The 13887-nt window shown below is 39.2% G+C and overlaps 1 protein-coding gene across 1 annotated transcript in view; it reads left to right on the forward strand.

The window, feature by feature from the left end:
* LOC104545251 (kynureninase-like) overlaps positions 1 to 12800 on the forward strand; it is a gene marked incomplete at both ends in the record, with an annotated part of 17252 nt that extends 4452 nt beyond the window's left edge. Inside the window, 5 exons of the mRNA XM_010190341.1 lie at positions 3015 to 3097; positions 8991 to 9052; positions 9972 to 10043; positions 11260 to 11334; positions 12654 to 12800. Coding sequence (XP_010188643.1) covers positions 3015 to 3097; positions 8991 to 9052; positions 9972 to 10043; positions 11260 to 11334; positions 12654 to 12800 — 439 coding nt within the window. The remainder of the gene's footprint in view (positions 1 to 3014; positions 3098 to 8990; positions 9053 to 9971; positions 10044 to 11259; positions 11335 to 12653) is intronic.
* Between the last annotated feature and the right edge of the window lie 1087 nt (positions 12801 to 13887).

Genomic DNA, 13887 nt, shown 5'->3' on the forward strand with positions numbered 1-13887 from the left:
GATTCTCTGGGTCATCTCTGCATTGTGTCTTTTGGCAGGTTGTATGTTAGAGCTGTAAATGCCTGGTTTAATACCCTGGGTTTTTCAGTTTTGCCTTCAATCTATTGCTCCATACTGTTCTTTTTATTTGGATGTGTTTTCTTTTCTTTTGGCTACTTCTTTGCTTGAAACCATCATCAAACTCAAGAGTCTGTATTGTCTCATTAAATACCTTGCATCATTTTTGGCAAAGAAACAAGAAGGAAATTTCCACTTGAGCAAGATTTGGAAGAGCACAGAAGATTCCTGACGCTGGCAATTAATTTAAATCCCTTTTTGTTACCAGCTTTGAAACCCTGGGATCATATCAGAAAATGTGTTTCTAGCTCCCCTAGTGAGCTTTAAATCAACCAGACCTCAGCGAATAAAATGTGGCACTGTGATTTCTTGCCAAATTGAAAATAAAATGGTAACCGACTAAAAATTAATTTGCGCAATGAGGAACTCTCACAGTAGTTTAAGAAATAGTCCTGTTTGGCTGATGCTTTATGATTTGATGGGCCGCGTTTTGTGTCCATTACTTTGGGTGCCTTGATTTAAGTCTCTCGTGCTACCTAGGGTGCAGCGGGAACAAAATGAGACGTAGGCCCTCTGTGCCTAAGTGGAATGCCAGGAGCACTGCAGTTGTGTCCTTAAAGATTATTACCCCCAGTGCCCACCGGAGCTGAGAGAGGGGTGGCATAATATACAGAGATATAAATTCTTTGAGGCAGAGCATAGAATTTTACAACCTAAGTGTAATAGGATGTATTGCGCCATCAGCGAAGGCTACAGAGTTTCATGTGATTAAAATAAAAAAGGGTCCAAGAATATGCCTTTAACTACCATTTTAGCTGCAATAACTTTTGTCTCTTGTCATTTATATTGGCCATCGAGAAGGAGGCAAGCTGTAAGCTGTGCTGTAATAATAATAATAATATGAATAATAATTAATACTCAATTTCTCCTCTTTCAGTATACTTAAATTTCCACGTTTTCTTCTCAAAATAAAACATTCTCATGTCTAAAATCTCATATCTGTTTTCATGGTAACTTGGAAATTTATTCTGAAATTTTGTTAGTCCTTTGTGCTAGTACAGAGAGCTTTCATAAGTAAATTCCCATTAGAAGGACACTAATGGCTATAAAATCAGAGAAAGCTAATGAAAGAGAATCCCACAGGTAGTTACGGCTTCTTTTTCTCATCTTATTATGTTTGCTATCCTCTTTCAGAAATACAGATCCCCTTGGGCTGGGAGCCACTGAAAATCTTTGTGGTTTTTTATTTTATTTTAACAATCTATATTATCCCAAAGTCCCTTGATCACTATATTACAGTTAAGAATAAGAAGGAAAATTAGCAATAAATGTCTTGCTGTTTGTGAAATGCATACCACTGTCTTCAGGGAAAGCAGCTGCGTTATGATTTGATAGAAGGGAGGAACTTTTAGCACTAATTCAGCACCCCTCACTGCATTTCCTCCCCTACCCACCTACTGTCTTTATTCCTCATCTATGAAATGTTCTTGTATAAACGAGTGTTATTTCACACTGCCCGCTTTCTGCTATCAGGGTCTCATCAGAGACCAATTCTGAAAGGGAGAAAAAGCAGTCAGCTGGTGTACCATGACCTTACTCAAATTAGGGACCGGGGTCCTCCTTGTCATCTCTGTGGGTTTGGACTTGTTGAATATAGGGAGGTGATTTTATCTGTAAGAGACCTTCAGTTGTACCTGTGCCCTCCTTCAGCTGTTGACCTAAACTAATCCAAAAGCAAGTGGTATTTTGCAAGGATAAGAGGCATGAAATGGTTAATCCAAATTGTGCTCTTTTTTTGGCCGCAGTTTTCCTATTCTTTAGGACTGTAGTTCTTTCGGAAAGATCCCTAGGAGGCGTGAATTTGACCCAAGTCAATCAGAAAGAGTCTGACTGCAAAACATCCTGATAATTTGTGTGGGAGACAGCACGAAATTCTGCCCAAGAAGGGAAAGTAGGAGGTGGAGAGGGAAAACCAATCTTTTAAATAGCCTTAAGCATGGGGATGAGCTGGTGGTGTCTCATACACCCTCCTTTCTCATGTCTTAATCTGCCAGACATCTTATCATGATATTTAAATGAATATTGTGGGCCTGTACTTCTTTAAAAGGTCTATTATTTGCTCTCTTTTTTTTTCTTTCTATCATCCCAGCTTTTAAGAGTTTTTTTTGCTCTTAGTTTCCTACTGGCTTTGTCCCTGTTTTGAAACAGCTTTATACTTGGATCGTGGTTTTGCCTCAGCCGCATGCAGTCTGGCATTTCCGACTCCACAAGCACCCTGTGGTGCTCGGCAAATATGAAAACCATCCAGTGTGAGATGGAAGCCCAGAGCAATGTTCCCCTGGATTAGCACAATTATTACTTTTTGCAATCTGCCTTTATTTGCATTTAAATCTGTGCACTTCATACTTCACGTTTAAGAAACTTCACAACTTTTTATTTATATATGCACGGTGGCTACCTTAGAAGTTGCCTTCTCTGTCATGTTTGAAGCAAAAATTAATTCAGAACACTTAATCCAGATCCGAATGTATGTATCTGTCACTTCAGAGTAGTGATGCATTCAGGTTTAAGGTGCCCGTATGATCCACTGTAGACAGGAACAGTTTGCAAAACCAAGTTTTAAAATGCCCTCTGTCAAACCAAAAAGCTTTATGCACACTTAGATCTAGAACAGTCTGGCAAAGAGGAGAGAAACAATAGCAACTAAGCACCTTCAGTACATTAAGTACCTGCCAGTTCTGGGGGCTATTTTGGAGAAGAAAACTAAATAGATTGAAAGTCCTGTAAGAAACCAAGAAATGAATTGCATTGCTGTGAGCTTTAAAGGCATGATAAAAGTGCTTAGGTGAGTCTCCTCTTCCCTCTTCCAAATGTGAGATCTCTAAATCAGATGTGTATATTAGGACTTATTCAAAGGGAACAGCATATGCTTTCATTGTTTACCTCTTCTTTTTCAGAGGTGTTCATGGCCATTTCAATGGTCAGCGCCCCTGGGCTTTGGCAGATGAATGTATCCTGGATGTGATGGCAGACCTGGTTGGTGAGTGTGAACTGCAGGGAAAAACATTTCTCTAGAAATGGAAACATATTTTTCTTTTGAAAAATGAAAACGTTTTTTTTTCTTAAAATTGAAGGTCCTGAAACTGTGTAACTGAATCTAGTTCCTTGCATTTGATTGCTTTAAAGCAGTTTTTCTGACTGCCTTGTGCACAGACTAATACTTAAGGCTGCAAGTGATTTATGAGATGAATGTATGTGATAACACAAGAGCATACGCATATCATGAAGCTAATGGCAGCAAAGGGTTTTTTGGAGGATCATAAACCACTTGGTCTAACACGTGAAGCCCTTTTAAAGGGCACTTGGTACTACAGATTCTCATCTGCTCTCCTAGAAGTGAACCCATGAACTTGTCCCTTTGAGAAATGATTTCTATCTAGACATTTTCTGCTTTTCCTCCTTTCCCTGCCTCTAAATCCAGCCTCGTATTTGTGAACTGCTTCTGTCAATGAAGCAGATAATTGGGGCAGGATCTGCTATTTGTGCGTCCCCATTACCCTCTCAAGGAGTCGGCAGCGCTACCAGACCTTGGCAGCCAAGGCGTTTGGTTATTCCAGAGATGGAGGAGGAGCCCTGGAGGCTTCTCCTGGTGCATTTGCCAGGCATCTGAGTGTGAATGCAAATTCCCTCCATTGCCTCTTACTCTAACCTGTGTGTGGTTGCTAAAATAATCTTTCTCAGGGATTTCCTTCAGAGTTGTTAGTGTTGGGAAGGGGAAACAAAATGATCTTGGCAGGGTTTCTACAGATTCTTTTTCTCCCCAACCCTTACAGCCGTTGTCAAGGCTAGGACAGTGGATTTTAGCGAGATTTGGCCAGTATTTCAATTTAGCTGTTGAAGGCAACTGTCAATATTCACTGCCAGGACTGAATTATAGTCTGTTCATTTGTGCCTTCACTAAGGAAAACTATTAAGGTTAAGTCGACCTACTCTATACTACATATTGTCTTGTAATTTCTCCTCTATAGGCAAGTGTTCAATGAAAAATTTATGGTTTTCCTCCTTCAAGAGAAGCAAGTGGGGTCTGAACAATTGGAGACAGATACATTAAGGAATGTTTCATGACAGGTTTATTTATGTATTTATAAATAAAGCCACTTCCCGACTTCTTCATGAAGTTTCCAAATAGCTCAAATACTAGACATTATTATTGCAGCAGAAAAAATACAAGAAAACATTGTTATAGGTGGTCTATCCATGATGTAAGCATTAAGATAACATGAATTTGGCTACACTGGGAATCATTGGGCTGTGTGGAGTGATCCCTTCTGCAGAATTAACTAAAAACCAAAATGCAGATTGGTTGTGCTGATTTTGGAAGTTGCTACTGTAGTGCTCTGTATTGTTCAAGTGGTCAAGAAATTACTTTTGTTCGTGTGAAGTAATCCCTTCTGCAGAATGAAATAAAAACTAAAATGCAGATTGGTTGTGCTGCTTTTGGAAGTTGCTACTGTAGTGCTCTGTATTGTTCAAGTGGTCAAGAAATTACTTTTGTTCTTTCATTATGCTCAAGGACAAGCTCAGTACATTCTTCTGTTACCTATAATAGAACATAAAAATTAAGAATATAAAGGGGTGAAGGATGTTGAAATGCTGAATACAGCTAATTTAGGGATTTTTCTAGTTTGACTGCTCTTTCCCAGCAAGTGGATGTTCTTGTTCTGGTAGGGTGTAACTAGGAAGCTGTGTGGCTGCTCTTTCCCAGCAAGTGGATGTTCTCGTTCTGGTAGGGTGTAACTAGGAAGCTGTGTGCAGGTGGGGAAATGTGACTTGTCACACAAATAGCCCTATGCATAGTAAGGGCTTTTAAATTGGAAACCTTGAATTTGATTACCTGGAGGGTGGAGAATTTCTCTTATGTCTTATGAGAATGAGAGAGCAGTGACACTGCATACTTTTGGGCACCTAAATTAGCAAAGTAACAAGGCAAGACCATTGATGTTCTCCATATAACCAGGAGAGAGAGCCAAGGTCCCCCAAAGTGCAGTCTACCATCCTCCTCTGCTTCACCTTGTGTGAATATTTGCCACTGCTCTGTTTGCAAAACACAGGCCCCAGTGAGCTCCCCGTGGAGCATTGGGGCAGGCTGGGCACCCACCTCCTACCCGCACTGGTGCCGGGGTCAGTTTGGTCTCAGCTTTAGGTCAGGAGCCACTGCAGAAAGCAGGGAGTCAGGCAGGGATTTCTTTTCCCTTTGCCATCTGGCTTGTAGAGGTTGCCAGCTCAGTGTGCTTTATAATATTTGTTTAACTATAAGACGTATTCCGGGTGTAAGGAGAGGGAAATGAGAGCTTTGCTTAAATTCCATCTAATTGCTCATCAATCTCCTTATTTTTCTTTCTTTTCTTTTCCAGACTCCATATAACACTGGTCCTTTATTATTTTTTTTAAACACTATGGCCAGACTATGCTGAACTTATTTCAATTTTCTTCATTTTAAACAAATATTTCAAAGTTATCTATAAAAATTATGGCTGAGGTAATCCTACCATTGATTTTTAAAAATCTTTACTTGGAAGTGTGTCACAGCCCTGTTGTTCTACTCAACAGTAAAGCGCACATCAACTTTGTCAGTTTGGATTTTGTTCTCCAGAATGTTTGGGTCTTTGGTTACTTGAACTATAAAATTATGATTTAGGCTCGAATCTGGCCTTCAGATTTGCATGCCAGCAGGTTTTTATTTATATAATATACTCAAGTTTTTTTCAGGTCCTAGGTGAGCAATTCTTAGAATGTCAAGGAATTGATGTTGCCCAAATAAGGATGCATTGTAAAAAAAATCTGATTTTTAAAATTGAAAGTAACAGTGAAAAAGCTAAGAGAAGAAATGCAAGGAAAATGTTATCTTAAAATGCTCTCTTCCAGTGTGGTATTTACAATTAAGAACTGTTTTCCAGCAAAGTGTAATACCAAGTCTGTATGAGTTGAGTGAATTTTGAATTTCCTTTTTTAGTGAATTTAATGTGAGAACAAACCCAGAATTTCACTCTGCTTTTTACTCAATATTTAATATGTTATGGAGGAGGAGGAAGAGTTGTCATTTCTCACTCTGAGTACTAGTAGTAAGTAAAAATTATTTGGTGTGATTTATTCAGGAATGGACTAAAGACTGTAAAGTATCTTTGTTGATTTAATGGTTTATAGAGCTATAACACCTTGCTTATTAAATGCAGTCACATTTTCTTGTTCAATGAAAGTTACAGTACTAAATACATTGTGGGATGCAAAGTCAAGGTCAGTGGAGGCCAAATCTTTTTTTCCACGCTCGTGCTGAGTGGCATAACATGGTGTTGGTAATCTCAGCTTCTCCTGCCGGCCTTTATTAAAACATTACAACCTTGGCAGGATCACCTTTTGATGGAACAAGATTAACTGCATGGCTGCTGCTCTACAGTGCGCTCGGACAGGTCTCTGTTGAGGGAAGACTGAACGCTGTGCAGATCTGTAGTGACTTTGAGTGATAAGGATCATTTGAAATAACCAAAATGTTTTCAAAATTGGGGCCCTTAGCCTTTTTTTCAATCATTTTACAAAATGCTTTTTACTTACTCTGGTGAGGACCAGGCTCCCACTGCAGTCACAGAGGAGAAGGATGGCAGTGTCTGCCTAACACAATCATAATTGTCTCTGAAGTTGTACTTTGCAAACGCTGCTTCCCTTTATTAAAGAGGAGATTTATCAAGAAGAACATACAGATTTTAGCCTGGCTTGGAGATATGATATAAAGTTAGGAAATAAAGAAAGCAAACATAATTTTTTCTCCTGTGTGCCGGGTCTTTGAATATTGTAATAGGTTAATTGGATCATGGAAAGGTTGTTTTCTGAAACGCAGTGCAGGTTATAAAGGATAACAGTTTTCCAATGACACGGATGAGGTTTGTTTTGTGGGCATGAAATTCAATAATGGAAAGCTTTTAATAAATATATAATTTACGGAAGACCCAGACTTACATGACAAATGTAGTGTCATATTTAATTTGGGATGCTAGCATGCAGCTAAAAGTGATCTACAGATTAACCATTTGTTTTATACGTAAACTGTACAGCTCATGCAGAGTTTGTTGTGAAAGCCTCAGATTTCACAGAAGGAGCAGAGGGAGAAATAAGAACAATACAATTTCTTGATGCCATCCCGTTTTTCAGCCTCAAGAGTCCAATAGAAATATTAAGACTGCAAATAATACTGTTTTGAGCTGCAATCACTCTCTCTAGCTGCCTTCTGTATCTGCAATAGAACAGCCACAAGGTGACCTGCTCCAGCAGCATGGAGCTTGCAGATGCAATGCTATCAGAAGAAAGAAAAGATAGAAAAGGAGAGGAGTTTAAGTGAGGAAAAGAGCTTATTTTTCCCTATGAAGGACTAGGTCTACTTGCATTTCTTTGCACAGACTTGATGATGTTCCTCGTGTCTGAAGGAGGGAGCTGATTCATGACATCTCTTTTTGCTCCTGGCTCATCCCATGGACAGATCCTCCAGAGTCACTGGCAACTATTGACAAACCTTCCTGTCCAATACTTGGAGATTTCAGCAACATAAAGAAAGGCCCTCGAATACCTGAATCAGAATGGCTCTTGGCTTTTCCTGTGGTGGCAGAAGCTGAGGCCTACTTGGCAGGGATCTATGAATAAACCCTTCCTAATTACAGATTTATATGTTCTTTGGCTATACTTGATTGCATTGAGTTCAACCCATGGTTATGTCTTTTTCCTAGGCTGGCAAAGTGATAACTCCATGAACCTAAACTCTGTGTGATACAGTGGGAATGTCTCAATGCTCTTGCTGCCTTTCCCCTGTGGTAGTTGGATCCTTGTATGCTTTTCAAGGCTGGGACAGGAGAAACCCAGGATTCGCCTCTCTGTTTCTTGTGGCTCCCTTCACCCTTTTTACCCTAACATCACATTTTCCTTTCCCCTTTATAATCGCAAGGGTGTCTGTTACCTTCCCTGCCTGTTTACATTTGTCTTCATCCCTCCTTGCATTGAACCTCTTTCCATCTTTGGCCACCTCCTCCTCTGTGGTGATGACTATGGTGAGGTTCATAGGCCCATCTTTTGGCTGAAGAAGACCCTCCAAGCACTGGTTTTTGACAAGGGTGAATTACTGCTTCTCAACAACAGACATCAGGCAAAACGGAAAGAAACAGAGATTGGTTTTCTCTGTGTCCCAGTGGCGCCCTGCCCAATGCACAGTCAATCATCCTGCCTAAAACCCCTCACCAATGGTTGATAAGGGTTGGAGAATTTGTTACTAAATACTTTGTAATAACAATTAGTCGTTACTCTATTAGTTCTGCCTGTGATTAGCTGTAGCCAAAAAGCACATGTAATTAGCCTCCTTGGAGCTATGTGAGTATGACTTCTTCTTGCTAAGTCACTACTTTAATAATGGTCTGTAATATTCAATAGGGCAAATTTGCTTGGTTTTTTATATTAAGGATGAGATTTAGCTTGACATTACAGTAACCATGTAGAATAGGTGACTGTCTCAATATGTTTTCTGACTCGCTTTACATATAAACTTTTGACAAAATTAAGCTTGCAAATCTTGCTTTATGTGCAGTCTTCTGACCTGAAGTTTTGCCTGAGTTATTAATGATAATAAATCCACCAGTGGTTTGCCAGGAAATGGAAATACTTCATTGTTTTTTGTTTGCTGTGTCTGACCTGAAAATATAAATATTTTCTTGCCAGTGTTGCACAGTGAGTCAGACAAGAAATCTTTTTACTTCGCTGTGATGACACCTCAAACGTTTGTTTATTTTCCTGTTCTCAGAGCGACATTGACTGAAAATGTACTTCTGCTTTCTCAGCACTGTGCTAGATTTCTCTGAGAAACCCCTAACCAGTTTGTTTTTTTCTTTTTATTATTTTAGGGGCCCACAGACATGAAGTAGCCTTAATGAATGGGCTGACTGTTAACTTGCACCTCCAGATGGTATGTCTTTACTATGCTTATTTGATGTTGTGTTGACAAATATTATTTTACCTTTCTTTGTGAATGTAATCAAAGTGTTTTCTGAGGACTTCACAAAGACAGAACTGGATGATAGCCTGACTTTTCTTAAACCTTAGGAGCTGTATCTTGAATGATGCTTTAGCTTGGGCAAGATCCGACTTCGCTTAATATTAAGCAGAATAGCTGGACAGAAATATTTTCAAAGACTCTGTAAGGGAAGATTGAGTTTTTCTTGCATGTGCTGCACATCAATCCTCAGAGAATAGATCTTATTATTGTAAGAAACATTTAAAAGTAGTTTCTCAGATTTAAATTTCACACCAAATTTCAGAATTTAAGAAACGAGTTCAACTGTGAGCAAGGCAAACTTCTCAGTATGGTGACAAGCCCAACTTGCGTCCATGCACAGAGCTGAGAAGGATCCTTCACCTACAGGTGCTGAGGTGGATGAGTGACGTCTTTGCAGAAGGCTTCGTCCTTTGGTCGTGCTTGTTTCAGAGGAAGGGATGATTTATTTAATAACCAATATTTTAGGTTAGAAATGGAAATCCAGTTTCTTTGCACTGTCTTCTACTCTTCAGCTGCTGCTTTTGCTTGGGGGATGGAGCTGGGTGAAATCCCAGCATCCCTGGCTGCAGTCAAAGCTCTGCCATCGGTTCCTGTAAGTTTTCACTGCTGGGTTTTTGTGGCCTTTGTAATGGATACATGAAATACAGTATTATAATGCTTTTCTACTTCGATAGATGTTATATGGGCAAAGAAATATTTCTAATTTCTGGGGGATTCTCTGTAGTCTGCATGAAATGAAGGCAGTCTTTATTAAGTTATGTACTGGGAACATTTCTCATATCTGCTTAGATACATTTCAACATGTCTTTTTTGTTATTGTCCTTAACAGCTATCTTTCTTTAAACCTACTCCAAGACGCTATAAAATTCTTCTAGAAGCCAGAGCCTTTCCCTCTGACCATGTAAGAAATTAATATTTCACCATATTTGTATTATTAATCATATTTTTCCAAAGAATATCAGTAGTCCGATTTGAATATTTATTAGCTCATCTTGTCCAAGTAACATTACAATAAAAAAATCTGTCAGAAGCTTTTGAGCTCAGCATATTTTACAGATCGTAGCTCTATTCCTTTCGTTAAAGTAAAAAATGTTACAAGAGGAAAAGATTGAATGGGTACATTGATTTATTAGTCTTTTTAAAGACGTTGAGCAAACTACTGGCCTAAATCAACTGAAGTTGTAAATGTTTTATTAATTCTTGTTGCTGTTTTACTTTATGAAACCAAATCAATACAAACTCACAACACTAACACTTATATATCCCCAGACAGAGATGGAAATGTTTGTTCTTAGCACTTTAGATTACTAGTTCAAACATAATTTGTCTGCTATAAAATAGGAGACAATAGCCCGTGCATCACAGCTTAGAGCGAATTAATCTTTGGGTCTGTGGCCCACTGCTACTTTATCATCAACGCCATCAACTTGGGGAAATTGATAACAAATCTGATCTCTAAGGTGTGATAAAAAGGACTCGAGCTACTAACAGGTTTATTTGTAATGAAGACGGCGGCACAGATGTATAAACCTGAAATTGCCTTTATTCTAAATAATGTTCATACTCATCCCATGATTGTTCTTTGTGCACTTGTGCGTTTGGACTCCATCTTCTTAAATTTCTACAGCACTTCAGTAATAACCTGTGCAGCTGCCATTACTTCAGTTCCTGTCACGTAATTTGAAACTATTTTCCAGTGTTAATCGATGATTTTTTTAATCTTATTTCCAGAACCATTATTTGTTGATAAAATCAGTGGGTAGGATTTTCAAAATAGCCCAAGTTGGGACCTCTTATTTCCTCACAGCTATGCAGCAAATCTTAAGTGGTACATACGTGTCAACCTGGGATTTAGCATGTGCTACCAAGCAAAGTTGGGTACACAGGGTTAGGACTTAGGCTTTGACTTTGTCCTTGCTATCTGATGATGTGAATGAGATCTTGATCTTTCCCAAACTGAAGGAAAGCTAGAAAGTTTTCGATGGACTTAGACGAACCTTCTAAGTGTTAATTTTAGTGACATCTTAATCCCTTTTCTGAAGTTCTGATGTGTTTTTTCTCTTAGTTGCTTTATCACATAATTGTGCTAACGTGTTCTGCATGGAAATCTCTTCCAGTACGCTGTTGAGTCCCAGCTTCGGCTTCACGGACTTGATGTGGAGAAAAGTATGCTCCTGATGCAGCCGCGGGAGGTTGGTGAGAAATACGTCAGTTCTGGTTGCTGTCGCTAAGGGCAGAAGTGTATTTCATGTGAGAGGAGTCATTTATTCTCAAATATTCTAGTATCTGCCTGCAGAAGTTATAATCTGTTTCTACTAATACTTTTAGGTAAAATTTATGAATTGCTTATTCTGTTTCTGTGTATATTTTTATATTAGAACCCATTTTATTGTCTGATTCAACTAGCTAATTTTCCTTGAAATATAACAAAATTGTTATTTTTCCTGTGTGTTAAAACTGAGAGCACCCTGAGACAGCTGCAAAATACAGTAGCTCATTGAGAAACCTCAATGTCCTTTCAAAGTCCTATGGTAAAACACTGCCATAGCATGGGCACCACTGTCTGTATCAGCACAGACCGAGGGAAAGGGCTGCTTACGGTAATGTGCAATTCAGATTAATCTGAAAGTCTGACTTGCTTCATGTTTGCTCTATTAAGAACTTTGCCACCAAAGTATAAACCGATGGTGACCTTTTGCTTCTGAAATCTGAGTCATCTTTTGAGTAAAGAGCCCACTCCTGAACGCTTGATAGATTCGCAGAGATTGTTGAGATAATAACAGTTACTTGCAATTCAACAATCCTGCCCGAGTTCTTTTCAGTAACAAGTCTAATTTAATTCTAGGTTTTCACTGCCTAATTGATCCCTAGGTGGTGGTATGTTTTACATGATCCCTTGCTAGGAAGACAGGAGGAGGAAGGGGCAGTAATTTTCCTATAAAGAATCAAGAATGAGGGGTTTTTTTTGGTTGAAATTCCTCTATATTTAATGACCTCAGTTTTGGGGATTTTTGTACTTTTGATGATGTGAGACTTATTGTTTTTGAAATATAAATATGGCAGGCTTATAATAGCTTCCTGTGGGATATGAAGTTTATCAGAAAAGTACAGAGTGAAGCAGACAACTTTCAATTCTTGTGGGTGTCACAAATTTCAGGTGCCATATAAAAATCATTTTATATATGCTGTTTGCACCAGGATTTTTTTAACTGTAAATTAAAACTGTGTGAAATATTAAAGAACATGGAGCGTGCTAGAATATGGAGTGAATAGACTTTTTGTAACTGATACCTTCAAGATAAATTTGCTAATGATTTTTTTTTTGAGGTAACTTACTCATAGGCTACTTCATAGCACTACCTTTGTATATCATTACCGTGCTAAGGATTTGCTTTTGATCTCCTTATGCAAGCAGCACAGCTCACGGTAAAATATAGGTTATGAAATAAGAAATGACAGTTTCATTACTGCCAGAGTTGATGTAAAAATATGTGCTTTAACTTTGTTTTAGGGGGAGGAGACCTTGAGGATCGAAGATATCCTTGCTGTAATCGAGAAGGAAGGGGACTCCATCGCCGTTGTCCTGTTCAGTGGGGTGCAGTACTACACGGGACAGTTGTTTGACATCCCTAGAATAACAAAGGCTGGCCAAAAAAAGGTAGGATCACTTCGGACCCGTTCTTTAATCACTAATTTTGGATCATCGATTTTCAATATAGATAATGATAGAAATATTTTTAATTTCTACTTTTTGTGGAAGAAAACAGAGCACGTGGGGAAGCCTGTGGGGCTCAGATAAAAAGTAGGAGCACTCCATGCCCAGACCCTCTGGGGGCTGTGTGCTGCATGAAGAAATAGCCCTGCGAGAGCAATCTTGCGGGTGTGACTTTAAACTATATGGAGAGATAATTCATGGCTATTAACTTCTACAGGACTTTTCCTGAAGGATAGAATTTCAGGAGGTTCAGTGGAGAAGGAGGAGGAGGTAATCACAGCTCTAATCTCTCTTTAAAAGTTAGTTTGCTTTAGATTTCTGCTTTTTTGGCAGTGATTTTCCTCCATTCCTGCAACCATGCTGGGTTAGTGTTTGCCCCTGGTGAGCGGGGAGGTGACCTCCCCATGGAGCCAGCATTGTTCAGACACAGCTGATCAGTTTTCTGGAGACAGGCACAACATGGAGCACGTCAACATCACCAGAGGACCGTGTTTTAGTGATGACTCAGCCTTCAGAGCTTGCAGGCAGCGTGCTCTGTGGACATAGCTGTAAAACTTCTTTAACCATCTCAATTGCCTCAGAAATCCAGCAGAAAACAGTTTTTAATTAAGTTGTCTTATCAACAGGAGGTCACCAGAATTTCTGTAGGGGCAGACTTTTACTGGATGTACCTCGTCTCATGTAAGATTAAACCACTGAAGGAGAAACTTATTTAGTATTGCTGGGTTTTGGCAAACCAGCTAACTATTTACATCTGATGTTTTAACTCTCTGGAGAGGTTCCTGGCTCACAACAGGCTATACATCTTCTTTTGCTGTAGGTTTGGCAGTGGAAATTTTTCTGGAGGTCAGGGAGTAAGTTATGCTGCTGGAAAGTGATGGTAAAGTCTCCCTTGGGAGCGTAGAGCAGGTGTCAGAGCTATTCAAGGGCCCAGGGGATATAAAAAGGGAATGTTCTCACACAGCAGCACCTGGCAACAAAATTAGTCCTGAACAGAGCACAAAACAAGACCGACTTCTGATGTGGATGC

The sequence above is a fragment of the Mesitornis unicolor genome, unplaced genomic scaffold, assembly GCF_000695765.1.
Source record: "Mesitornis unicolor isolate BGI_N332 unplaced genomic scaffold, ASM69576v1 scaffold2068, whole genome shotgun sequence".
In the NCBI taxonomy this organism is placed as follows: Eukaryota; Metazoa; Chordata; class Aves; order Mesitornithiformes; family Mesitornithidae; genus Mesitornis; species Mesitornis unicolor.